The following is a 13,445-nucleotide window of genomic DNA, read 5'->3' as shown; positions in this document are numbered from 1 at the left end:
AAGAGCCAGTCGGGTGCAGCCTGGGTTCCAAATCCATTTGAAAAATAGCTCCATGGAGCATTAGGGAGCTCAGTCCACACTCACATTGCACAGAATTCAGAAAACCCTGTACCTTGCTCAAACTGCTGGAGAAATCACAGAATCATGGAATGGTTTGGGTTGGAAGGGACCTGAAAGATCATCTAGATCCAACCCCCTACCTGGGCAGGGACACCTCCCACCAGCCCAGGCTGCTCCAAGCCCCATCCAACCTGCCCTTCAACACTGCCAGGGATGGGGCAGCCACAGCTTCCCTGGGCAACCTGGGCCAGGCTCTCACCACCCTCACACAGAAGATAATTTCTTCCTAGTAAATTTGCTGAAATGTGTTCACACAGTCAAGAAATTTGTCACAGATACTTTGTGGAGACTTGAAAAGCTTTTTTAGAACAACTTTTCAGGACACCTACACCTAGGTTACTTAAACCTGTGGTGAAAATACACGTGAAACTGAAAGAAGGGCAGGTAGGGGGTTAAATAAAAGGCATTACCTGATTTCATTTGGTGTCTCCTCTTCCTCATATCTCTTCTTCTCTTTCCTCCTTATCGTCAGCCTCACCACCAGGAAAAGAAGGGAGAGCCCCAGCACCACACCACAGACTGCTCCAGCAATCATGCCAATATTTTGGGCATCTGTTGTCCATAAAACAAACGTGTTACTCTGCAAACTCTCCCTAGGGTGAGAGTCTAGTCCACACCACAAATTACAGCACTGGGTTTAATTCAGAACAGAACATATTAGTCTACTTGTTTAGGTGTGTCTTTACACAGAAGTTGAACCAGTTTATCTTCAGGCATTACTTCCACAGCAGAGATAACAGGGAGGAAAATATTCATCTCTGGAAGGGTGGGATCATAAGCACTGTGGTTTCAGTGATGGCTCAGAATTGAAACAAAGAGGAAGAATCCTCTGCTACGAGCACAGAACCACATGAAGTACAGCCAGGACAACCCACATGTGAAACAAAGCACCAAGCAGCTTCCTAGAGGCAGAAGAATGCTTGAAGCATGAGTGTTTCCCCATAAGGATTTCTTTTTCCCCTTCCACTCACCCTGAAATTATTACAACCCACTTGCAGAATGAATTATTCAGTTGAGGAAAAAATAAGTGACCTGAGGGGGGTAGAGAGAAAGGAAGAAAGGAGACCATGCAGTGCAGGTGCAAGGCAGTTTTCATCCAAAAAATGTTAATGAGAACCACTTCCTAGTGTCTACGAGCCCTTAGCTGATACTTTATGCTAACTTCTTTTGATAAGAGTGGCTGGGTTGGGTTTAGCTGCAAGTTGCTTTCTTGAGGCTCCTCCCTACGGAGGGTTTAGCAAATTCAAATGAGGTTTTAAACCGATTCTGTTCAATTGGCCTGAAAGCTGTCTGGGTGCTTTTAATCCAGATGCCTGAGGCAAACAGGTTTTCCTTGCTGCATGACAATGTCCCAGTTATTTCAGGTCTGGCTGGGCAGAAAAATTCCAAAGCTATGGAATCACCAAGACGAGACTTCTCTGTTAAGAGTCTTTTGTCACAGCAGTTGCAGCTCCTGCTGATCTCCCCTGAGAGCTGCACATAAAAACCTGCTAAGCTGTGTTGTTTGGATTTGACTAGTCCCCACTGTTGGTGCTAAACTCCACCCTTCTACTTGCATGCAAGATGCAAGGGACACCTAGACATGCACACACCCTTGATTGGCCTAATCAGGTAGGACATTGATTTTCAATCTCTCGTGTTTAGGACAGGATTGATTAAATTTGGATTCAACCTGTCAAAAGTTGCTTTTCATTCTGCACTTTGTTTCATGGCAAAGCCAACCTGTCCAGCTGCCTTTAGGCAGTTTATCATGGAGTCATAGAATGGTGAAGGTTGGAAGGGACCTTAAAGATCATCTGGATCCAACCCCCTGCATGGGCAGGGACACCTCCCACCAGCCCAGGTTGCTCCAAGCCTCATCCAACCTGCCCTTCAACACTGCCAGGGATGGGGCAGCCACAGTTTCCCTGGGCAACCTGGTCAGGTTTTCCTGCCCTCATGGTCAATAACTTCCTACTAACATCTAACCTAAATCTCCCCTCTTTCAGTTTAAAACCATTACCCCTTGTTCTATCACTGCATTCTCTGCTGAAAATTTTCTCTCCATCTTTCATGTAGGCTTGTAACTTGGAATTGGAATACTGGACTGTCCACACAGGGATTTTACACTCAAGAGTAATTTAATTTCATTGCTCCAGCCAGACATACCTCAAAAACTGGGCACTCTGGAACAAATAACTCACCATTTCCTCCCTTGTATTTCATGAGTCTTTCTCAAAACCAGAATTGCTAACAGACCAAAAGATCTGAGCCCAAATGATGTATTTACCACTTCAGGTTATCCAGAGGACTGCTGTGCAGACCAGAAGTGCAATAAATAAGAACTTCTTTATGGGATGCAGGTATGAAAGGGCAAAGGTGTGGCCCAGAGTTCAGCAGTGGAGGTGAAAGGTTCACCAGGTAGTGCAGATCCTGGTTGTGTGCCAGGTACTTACGTTGCACTGTCACCTGAACAACACAGCTTTCTTGTCCTGCCTCGTTGGTGGCAACACACTGGTACAACCCCGTGCTCATTTTTTCAGCAGGACTTGGCCAGGCTTGGAAATGTCTGAAACGGGAGCAACACCAGCAGGATTCATCAAAAAACCCTTAACAGTAGGTGGGACATTGAAGCACTAGTGAAACTTCCCAGTCAAATCGGTTCAAGAACAACCAGTGATGCCTCAGAGAAGAGGTTTAGTAGCAGAACACTGAAGGAACTCATCCTGCACTTGCTTGCTCAGGGTGGAGCAACCAGTGATGCCTCAGAGAAGGGGTTTTGTAGCAGAACACTGCAGGAAACTCATCCTGCCCTTGCTTGCTCAGGGTGGAGCAACAAGTGATGCCTCAGAGAAGGGGTTTTGTAGCAGAACATTGCAGGAAACTGCCCTTGCTCAGGGTGGAGCCCCCACAGCACCCAGTGCTGCCGGCACCGCATCAAACCATCCCCGTTACCAAAAGCAGCGACGACCTGCGGGTGTCACCTGTGGGTGTCACCTGTGGGTGTCACCTGCTCGGGGGTGCAGGCAGGGCTCTGGGAGAACCTGACTTACTGACTGTGGAGCTGGGCGGGAGGTGCTCGGCTCTGCGGTCCTCGCGGCGGATGCGCTGCCAGCGGTAGGAGATGGGCGCGGTGCCCGAGGCCGAGCGGCACTGCAGGGCCAGCTCCTTGCCCTCCAGCAGCTCCCCTTCCAGCCAGCACTTGGGCTTGGAGGGCTTTTCTAGAAGAGACAGGAGACAGGTCGTGTCAATGCACCAGATGTTTGGGCTCGGAAGAGTTTTGGCATTGGTTTGTTTCCTAGGAAAACGGCAGGCAGGGCGTGCAGAGGCAGCAGGGTGTTTGCTCAGGGGAAAAAACCCTTTCCTTGGCAAAAGTGTTGGATTTAAGCAGTTTCCCAGAGCTGCCTGCTCTGGAATGCACGAAGGAATGGCAGCAGGGATGTTTATTAGGGGACTTCAGCTGCAGTTGTGTGCATCTTCATAGTCTGAGAAGTGGAGCTGGGTCAGACATAGAAATTACAGATATTAATACTCTGGGGCAGTTTGCTTCATGACTACTGGCACCACTGGAGCTGTGTCACTATGTTCCTCTTCTAGGTACTATTTAAAGAACATCCTTTCCCTCCTCCTCCTTCTCCATTTCTTCCTTCTCCCCACAGCACTTTTTCCACGTGATGACAGCATTCATGAAAAAGCCAGCTGAGAAACTGAAATCAGGGATGAGAAATGCTGACCCAGCATCTTATTTTTCAGCTCTGCTGACTTGGATAAGCTTGGGGTGCTGGGGCAGAGTCTTCAGTTGCAGGAGATCTGGGCAGGGTGATGCCAGCTAAACTAGAATATCAGTCTAGTTTGTGTTATGAGATCATGGAGATTATTAGGAACAGTTCATAGGATTTTGTAGGTGAATATTCTTACCCCAAAACAGTTCTCTTCCTGTGTCCTGTCCTTTGCCCAAAAAAATGCAAAGGCAGGTGTGGAGTTGGAGAGTGAAACCTGATCATGAGATGTCTTTGTGTATTTATACCCTGCTGAAACAAATCACTCTCAAGGAAATGAGTCTAGGGATTTTTTGCTTTGGAAGAACAATAAAATGACCTTACCTACAACCTTCAGGGTGATTCGAGCCCACTCGTACTGCCCAGCATTTTTAACCTTACAAATGTACTTCCCTGCATCACTGGACTGCAGGGATATGATTTGTAAGGATGCATCTCCAGCAAGGAAGTTGGATGTGAAGGAAACACGCCCTTTCTGTTCCTCATTCAGGTCATCATAGACGCGGCCTCCAGAGTAAGTGATCACCTGAGGAGCAAAGACAGTCACTGAGCAGCCAGTTGCAATTTTACTTGCACATGGAACCACAAATCAAAGCATTTTCAGGAGCTGCAGACTGAGGTTCTGCATGGTTAAGGGAGTGGCCAATGGTCACACAGGAAGCCTGTGGAAAGGTGGAAAATTAAACCTGGGTTTCAAGTCTGAGACTGATACATAAACTGTTTTCATGCTGGAGATTTATACTGGAGCATTTATACCAGTGCCAAAAATAGACATCAGCTTATACCAGAAGATATAAAAGCAGTCTTGAATTCTGGCTGGCCATGGCTAGCTAATTTAAGTTACTACAGACCCAATTTTTATAAGTACTAAACTACTAGACTTCCTGAAACCAAGGCTTCAAAAACTGGGCCTGCAAAACCCAAGGTCATATTAAAAAAGCTGCAGGACAATTCTGCAGTTTATCCAGGGATGCCTGATTACTTAGCAGTGTTAAAGAAAACTTGATTGTAGCACAACCTGTTCCAATACAGCATGTAGGAGTACCAAATAAGCTTCATATGTTATAAATATGCATTATAAATATAAATATTGATGTTTTAAAGATGCACATGGACTTGGCAGTGCTGGGTTAGCAGTTGGACTTGATGATCTGAGAGATCTTTTCCAACCTAAACCATGTTATGATTCTTCATTTCGCTAGATAAACCGGCCGTGTGTTCTAATCTCTGCTTCATTCTTCAGAATAACTCACCAGGAAGATCACAGGAGCCTCTTTAAATCAAAGGCTGCTGGTGATAGCAGGGTAGAAATCAGGCCAGTTTCCCAGCTGTGCCCATCCCTGCCGCACCTACCGCTTTCTGCACCGTCTCCGAGACGTGCAGCAGCCACTCGATGTCCAGGCTCCCTTGCTCCAGGAGCCCCAGGCGATGGTGACAGGGCAGAGTCACGTTCTCTTCAGCCACTCTCTTAAATTCAGTCTGAGCCTTGGACAGCCAAACAGAACAGGAGGCTGAAAGACAGGACCTGGTGGTCAGAGGCCAAGGTTGAGGGTGCCGGGCTGCACTGACCGGTGTTACTAGTTTAGGTTTTGTTGGATTCTTCCTCAGTTGCTGCATAGCAAAGGAAACCCAACAGCTTGGCTTGCTGGGCAGATTGCAGCAGATTAAAGGGGACATCTATGCACACGCAGGCAGCTCTTTTCACACTAATATTTAAGCATGAAGAACAGATGGCTTCACACTCCAGAGCTGTCAGTACTTCAGTAGCACCCACCTCCTCTCTGTGCTCAAAATTCCAGCTAAGCCCCTCGGCTTTGCCTTTACCTTCTATTACCTTCATGCCTAAGTAGTATTTCCACCCAGACCAGAGCCCCTTTCTTACTCCTGTGTCAGTCAGTCTGGCAAGGCTTGGAGTCTCTTCCCTAACACTGGGTGATGCTCATCACATGCGTTTCAGCTCTGGAAACAGGAGAGCAAGCCCAGGAACGAGAGGGGTCACTAAGAAAAACATGGTACAAAGAGGCTGGGGAAATGTCTTTGAAGGGCAACGTGAAAAAAAATATATTGAAATTGCCAAAAAAGCTTTGTCAGGCTTTAAAAAAAACCAACTAATTACCCAACTGAACCACAAGAGGGAAGCAGAGCCTTTCAAATACTTGCCAGTAACACCCAAACTGTCTGAACAAATCAGGGCTCGATTCTTGGCTTGGTTCATCTCCAGCTTTTGGGTACAGTAAATTCAAAGTCAATTCAAACTGACCCAAAAGATCAAAGGTATGGAAAAATCACAGGCATTTCGGTCAGGGACTTTCAGGTCTGCTACCACACCAAAGAAAAAAAATATATATCAACAAAGTTTCCATGGGGATTTCAGGGCCACAAACACCTTTTATGCATGAATCTTCAGAATGTAGTTGGGTTGGTTTTTTTCTGTGCAAGCTGCTTTTTTTTTTTTTTCCCCCTGTGAAAGGAAGTGAGATGAAATCTCTTGCTTCTTAGACCAATTGTTGTGAAACTGATGAAAGCTGTGGGGGTTGGCAGCCCTAGGAAGTCACACGTGTGAGAGAACACAACCCTGTGATTACACAGCAAGATTAGTGGCAAGAGCTTAAGAAGCTAAATTGTTCCTATACTTCTGCTTAAAAGTGGAGTCTCTAACCTTCCCTTTACCTTTTTAACTGGTAAACAAAAAAATCACCTGAAAAAAAATGACATCCAATACACTTGCTCAGCTTTTTCTATTTCTTCAGGACTAACTCTGATTTTAGAATGTTAATTCTGTTCCTGCTTCCATTCTCAGATTTGCCTCTGAGTTGTTAGTAGGACCATCCCTCTTCTGATATTTAATCAATACTTGCTAAACACTCCCTTTAAAAGGTATCATTTACCATGTGCATGCACACTTATAAAACACACAACTTTAAGACAGGTGGAGTCTTACAAAGGACCAAGCTCTCCTCCCTTACATGGATCTCTGCACGAATCGATGGGAGTCAAAGCTCCTTTTCACCCACATTAGCTGCTTTCTTTAAAGGGAAAATTAATCCAGTTTATCACTGGACTCACAGACTCAAAGCTCCATCTGCCAAATACAATTATACATCCTGCCCAAGCTGAATGCCTGCTTTCTCCCACAGCCCCCATGGCTGCAGGCTGCCTTCATTAACACTCCCTAGTTGACTGATCAATAAGTTTAATTTAAGCACAAGAGTGAGCACTCACATAACATTTGCAACATTTTCAAAGTCCTGTGCCAGCAGAGCACTGAGGCTTTGTTTGCTCTTCACAGAACAGTCTATGTTTCAAAATTTAATTTGATGTTAAATGCCTTAATCAGGATTACCAATCACCTCTTGAGGAAGTATAACAGGCATGATTTTCATTCCTCTCTGGCTTGGGCAGACTGTGTTTAGGAGATCTCACACTTCAGGCTGATCATATTGCCCCCTGCAAACATGCTCTGCACTTGAGAAGCAGCCCTGTACCTATAAATTCATCTTCTAAAAGGGACTGAAGATAAGGGAGACAGTGAGTGAATGCAAACTTCTAAAATACCCTTTGTTTTTTCAAAGTTACAGGCGCTCTCAGATAATTTGGAGCCCACTCACTGTCAGATAACCAGATAGGTATGCATATTGTGTACTTTTCTATTGCATATGTCTTATTTAGAAAACCAATATAAACTACTTGTCCCTTTAGTCTTTATTAGTTCTTTAATGACACCCATGAACTCAAAAGGAAGCCTGTAACTTTTGCAGGTGTCCTAGACAAAGCCCTTACTTTACTTCCTTTTCCAGTCACCTCTACCTGCACAGTCAAAAAGAAACTCAAAACACAGTTTCATAAAAGTACCCAGCACAGGGTTCCAGTTAGGGAGATGACCTGTGCAAAATCCAAAGAGAGCTTCACGTGAGCAAAGCTTCCCAGAGTGTGGATAGGTCGGGTCTCACTGTAACAAGAAGCAATGAAGTGGACACGTGTGGAATTTACAACACGTGCCTTGGAAAGAAAGAAGAACTAGAGAATGTATCCAAGCCCCTCCTAGGTCAAAATGTTTTATCATTCAACAAAGAATAAATGCCTTCTGATATTCTCTTGGATCTATCTGTGCAGCTGAGACAGAGCAAGAACAGCTCAAAGAACTTAGACTTTGCTGACAGTGCATTTAACATTTGTGTGTTACACACACCCGGGTTGGTGTTTTTAGGGGAGTTACTAGAAGAGAATGTCTGCTGCTGGACAACCCCTCACGGCAGCAAACGCCTCCGTGGACTGGCCAGGACACACATTGGCTGGTTTGCAAAAGCAGCCTGCTCCTGGCAGGGCTTTTTGCTCTGCTGGATGGTGCCCAACTGGCTCCACACCTTCCCCTCTTGGAGAACTTGGCAGCCACAGGAGGGCAGAGCCAGCCCAGAGTAACGCCTGAAGGCTCCAGCAGACCAGAGATGAGTTTCCCAGAAGTCGGATCCAAAAAGCCTGGCTCAGTAATCCCACATCTATGCAGGCTCCACAGTTCTTCCCCCCAAAAAACCCTCTTCCCCTTCCACATCCTGTGTGCGGCAATAGGGGAATTGCTTCTCTCAGTTTGACTCAGGCCTTACTCAGCCTGTGTCCCATGACTTCAGAGGTGGGTGGGTTTGGTTTTCCTGCAGAGCAGAAGCCCTCAGGCTCACTGGGATGGCAGCATTTGGAAAGCATGGGCCAGGGGCCTGAAGATGAAGCCCTGGGTGCAGCGCCAGGATCACCGAGCACCGCAAGCGATGCCAGGTCACGCTCTGTGTTCAGGGGAGGAGACCAGTGTGGGGCTTCAGGGTTTGCTCTATTGTTCTGGAGACAATAACTCACCCAACACCCCGCAGACGAGGGAGGAAGATTGTTGTTTCTCATGCATCACAGAATAATAGAACTATTCAGGTTGGAGAAGCCCCTTGGGATCACCCAGTCCAACCATCATCCCTACTCTACAAAGTTCTCCCCTCAACCGCATCCACCAACACCACATCCAAATGGCCCCTGAACACACCCAAGGATGGTGACTCCACCACCTCCCTGGGCAGCCTGTTCCAGTGTCTAACCACTCTTTTTGTGAAGAAATGTTTCCTAATGTCCAGTCTGAACCTGCCCTGGAGCAGCTGGAAGCCCTTCCCTCTTGTTCTGTCACGGTGAGAAGGGACCAGCACCAGCCTCTCTGCAATGACCTCTCAGGTGGTTGTAGAGACTGATGAGCTCTCCCCTCAGCCTCCTCTGTCTCAAACCAAACATGCCCAGCTCCAAGTGTTCTTAAGAATGATTCTCTGGGCCCTTCACCTCCTCTGTCCTCACTCCAGCACCTCAGTATCTCTCCTGAACTGAGGTGCCCATGGCCCAGGAATGTTTTCAATATCCAAGAATACAGAGCAACAACTAGTTTAAACCATCAGACAGGACCCAAACTGCAGAGTTCCCAGGGGAAGAGCATAGATGGGGCTTGGGCACACAAAGGGATCCTGGGCTCCCTCAAGCACAGGCAGTTCTGCCTGCATGCATAGCAGACCTAAGAGAAACTTAAAAGTGGACAATATCCTGCATCTTTCTCAGGCAAAGATGAGTCTTCAGGCTATTCCCAGCACTTCTGTCAACACTTTCAGAGGACTCCCAGTTTTGAATGTGTATTACACAAGGCCTTGAATTTCAGAAAAGCCTGCCCTTCAAAACAGATTTAAAGGGAAGGAGCCAACTCCTGTGCAATCCAGCAAGTGCTGAGCAAATTGAAACTGTATTAACCTTTATTATGATCATCCCAAGTAGTGTTCTCCTGTCTTAATACTTCATGTGCTTCCCTATACAATAACGAAGCTCAGTTAATTTTCAGGCCCATCCAATAACAAGTGCACAGATACACAAATGCACATACACACCAACATCAAATATACATAAACATACAAGCAGAATCAAAGGGAAAATGAATGTTTTGCTGACATGTTTATTTGCGGGCAGATTCACGTGCTAAAAGCTAAAGAGCTTCCAGATTTAAATCTTTCATTAGGTTCACAAGAAGGTTTGAATTAGGGAACATTGCTAAATATAGCTTAGACTTTACAAAGTCAGAAGTCCTGCTATGTCACTTCACTGCTGAAATTGGGAGGAACAGCCTAGAAAAGTGTCAGAGAATTGAGATACAAGAAATTAATCCACATTTATTTAAGATGTGAATAACCAAAATGGGCTCTGAAAAAATTTCACATCTGTGAAGCTTATTCTTCAGCTACACTCTTTATATTTTTAGCTTGGCTTTTCCCAGGATGACATCTGCAACAGACTATTCCAAGATGATGTCCAAGGAGGAGTAGAAATGCAACCTGTAATTTTTCTGCAACTCAAAACATCCTGTAGAGGAAAGTGACTCAGGAAGTGACTCCAATTTGCTCCTGAGGAAAACTTTCTTCAATACAACAAAAGAAGGAATTCCAGTAATATCCACACAGTTTATAGCACTGTCTGGACAATTCCCATTGCACTGTGATAGGTGACCTGCTCTGTCTGCTTTTGTTCATTAAGATCAAAATGTTTCCTGGATGAAAATGTGATGGGAAGAGTGAACAGGCACTGTTGCCAAGGCTCAGCACATCCTTTCTGAAAGAACTGTCCTCTGCAGACAAGATCTCAAGTGTAACCAATAACTGATTTTGAGTCCTTCTTGGGATACTCTTTTAAAACAATATTCTCACATGGGTGTGATTCCACTGTATGAAAATGGGCTTCTTCTGAGAAGGAAGTTTTGGTCCCATAGTCCTGAGTAACACATTTTTTTCCCAACATGGATTTTGAGGAAAAACACCTCAGTGCATCCCAGAGTCCAATTCTAGCTAGATCTGCAGGCCAGATTGCCTGTATAAGTACTTCATTTTAGTCATAAATGATCCACATGAGCAAAAAAATTCTACTTAAACAGTTTAAGTTAGCCCCAAGACTAAATATCCACAGGATGGTTCCAGCTTGTAGTGTTCCTCTAGCTGGATAATCCTGCACATTTGACCAGTTGTTGTTGTGCTAGAAACATTTATCCCACTCAAGTATTTGAAAACACTATCTGAATTAGACATATGCAAAAATAACATTTGAGAATGAACAAACAAGAAGGCCAGGGCAGCCTGCCATGTTGCAACTTGGAATCACTCCTTGACACCAGGCACGTGGGACGTGTCACATCTGTTGGGGTTTGATCCTGCGGGAAGTTCCCTCAGCTTCTTCACAAAAGCCTGTCCCCAACTCTGTCCAGGGCCAGCAAGAAAGATCCAAGCATTTTGCAAGAAGCAAATTTAGAATTCTACATGCTGAAATGAGGTGGCTGGTAACTCCTATGGCCAGAGAATTGCATCTTAAATAAAACTTGGAGTTGTTCAAGTGACCTGGAAGCTCAGATTAGCTACGTGCTAAAGACACTAGTTCCACAGTTCAGTATTTAAGGCTTAGCAGGCCTTAGAATTAAGCTCTCTGTTGAAAAACCAAACATTTTCTCCCCACTATTACCATTTAGTTATGATAACAGACACGTGCACATGAAGGCTTTTCTCTCCTCTTTCCCCCAGTTTCTGCTGTGGCCAAACCAAGGCAGTGCAGAGCTTTGCTGGGTGGTTGCAGAGCTGTAAGGAGAACCCACAAGGTCAGCACCCCCAGCTCACCCTCAGACCATCCTCCCCTTCACTTCCTTACCCTGACAGCATTTTAGGCCAAAATAAATAGAAAACTGTGTCTCCTTACAGAAGACTATTTTGCATTCTTTGTGCAAGGGAGGAAAAGCTGGAGGCGGGTGAAGCCTCCCAGGGGTAATTAACTCAGCCAAGGCTGTGCTCTGGGACAGCTGCTTTCTGTATTCCTTGGCTGGCAGAGACACCAAGGCCAAAGGTGACCTTCTCCCGAGAGCTTGAGTGCTCCAAGTGACCAGGACCTGGCCCCAGTGCATGCTGCCTGCAGCCTGCTCCCCTCTGCCTCCCTTTGATTGCAGGAATTTGGTGGTGAAGCAAAAACATCTTGCCTCAGGAAGATGTGAGCTAAGAGGCAGCTCCCCCAGGAGCAGGCTGGCTGTGCTCAAATGCAGAGGTCAGCCCAGCCCCATCCATAGCCAGAGCATTGCAGAGTTGCCCTGTAATCCAAACCACATGTGCTTGGGGGCTGAGGTTTGAGGAGGCTGTTAAAACAGAAAGCGAAGGGAAGGATCCTGCATGTTTGCTGGGTTTCCAAGTGGTGATGTGAAGCCTTTGGAATTGGAACTGCAGGGGAGTTAAGGCAGCCCAAGGAGAACAGAAAAACAACATTTTCCAAAGCAAAGCCTCTGAGTTTGAGACATTTGCAGCAACTAAAGCAAGAGTGCAGAAGGGGCCTAGAATTTGGCTGGTGATACACGAGCTCCTACCAACAGAATTATCAACAGCTGCAGAAGCACGAGCAGGAATTGGTCACCAATCCCTCCCTGGGCAGCCTTGGATGAGCCAGGGAAGTGGAGGAGCTGTTAGCAGCATCGTGGCAGTGCACAGGAGTGTTCACACAGCCACTGCTGTCCTGCAAACAGAAAACTGACACCACCACCAGGCACAAATGAGAGGGCTGGGTCTCAGAAATGGCCCCACAGCAGCAAGGAAGCAATATTCCCTGAGGAAAAAAACAAAACAACAAGGTTTCCCTAGTAAAGACAGATGAAAGACTGATCCTCAGTGGCCACAATCTTGCCTATACTTGCCTAGAATCAGGAGGTAAAATTCTGTCCCTAAAAACACCAACAGGATGTTTGCCTTCAGCACCACCAGACAATAGAATCCAAAGCCTGGAGAAACTTTGGGATATTAAAAAAAAAAACAAACCACAACATGGAAGCTTTCCTTCAGCTGAGAACCTTCACAGGCAGCCACCAACTCTGCATGTGCTTTGGGTGTCCTTTTTATCACTGCATTTCAAGTGCAAGCAGGAGATTCTGGGTTTACATCCCTAGAGACCAGAGAAACAAGGCACCAGAACTGCATCTTCCTGTTTCATGGTTCACAGTGTTTGTACAGAAGAACATGGGAAGTCTCTTAGCCTTCAGTCCAGGCAATTTTATCAGTAAAATGGTCCAGGTGTCTTCTGTTTACAGGAGCACTGCTCAGCCAAGGCTTTCAGTGATGCAGCTGGTGAGTTCAAGCTGTGAGGACCAGATCTGTACAGAGCTTGTCAGGACATATCAGAGACTGCTGAGGGGCTGAAGCACCTTTGGTGGCTGATATTCCCTTTCTCTGCAAGCACCTCTGGGCTGCTTCATGTACCTCACAAAGCTTTGCATTGAGGAAAGCAACAAGACATCCCACCCCTGAAAATCAGAACTTTCAAATGAGGCTTGAAAAGTTGAGGAGTTGGTTTCAGTAATGGTTTCTGTGCTGGCTTCTGCCTGAGATGTAGGTTTGGGCCTCAGCCTTCCAGTGAGCCTATTGTTGCTGTCAGTTCAGCCATAAAAATGAAGGCACACAATAGCAGCTACCTGCCCAAGGCAGACATTGAGCAGAACCCAGAACACAAACCAGAAGAGACAGCAACAAAACTCTTATTTGTCCATCAGAT

General features: G+C 46.0%; 1 protein-coding gene across 1 annotated transcript in view; it reads right to left on the bottom strand.

The window, feature by feature from the left end:
• Window positions 1-13,445, bottom strand: part of CLMP (CXADR-like membrane protein) — a 42,974-nt gene that overhangs the window by 1,982 nt on the left and 27,547 nt on the right. The window contains 6 exon segments of the mRNA XM_010002886.1: window positions 531-672; window positions 2,556-2,636; window positions 2,639-2,668; window positions 3,153-3,320; window positions 4,203-4,404; window positions 5,232-5,389. Of these exon segments, the coding sequence (XP_010001188.1) occupies window positions 531-672; window positions 2,556-2,636; window positions 2,639-2,668; window positions 3,153-3,320; window positions 4,203-4,404; window positions 5,232-5,389 (781 nt within the window).

This window comes from Chaetura pelagica, unplaced genomic scaffold, assembly GCF_000747805.2.
Source record: "Chaetura pelagica isolate M959 unplaced genomic scaffold, ChaPel_1.0 scaffold38, whole genome shotgun sequence".
Lineage (NCBI taxonomy): Eukaryota > Metazoa > Chordata > Aves > Apodiformes > Apodidae > Chaetura > Chaetura pelagica.
Note: the sequence above shows the minus strand (reverse complement) of the source record. Positions and strands in the feature narration are given on the sequence as shown.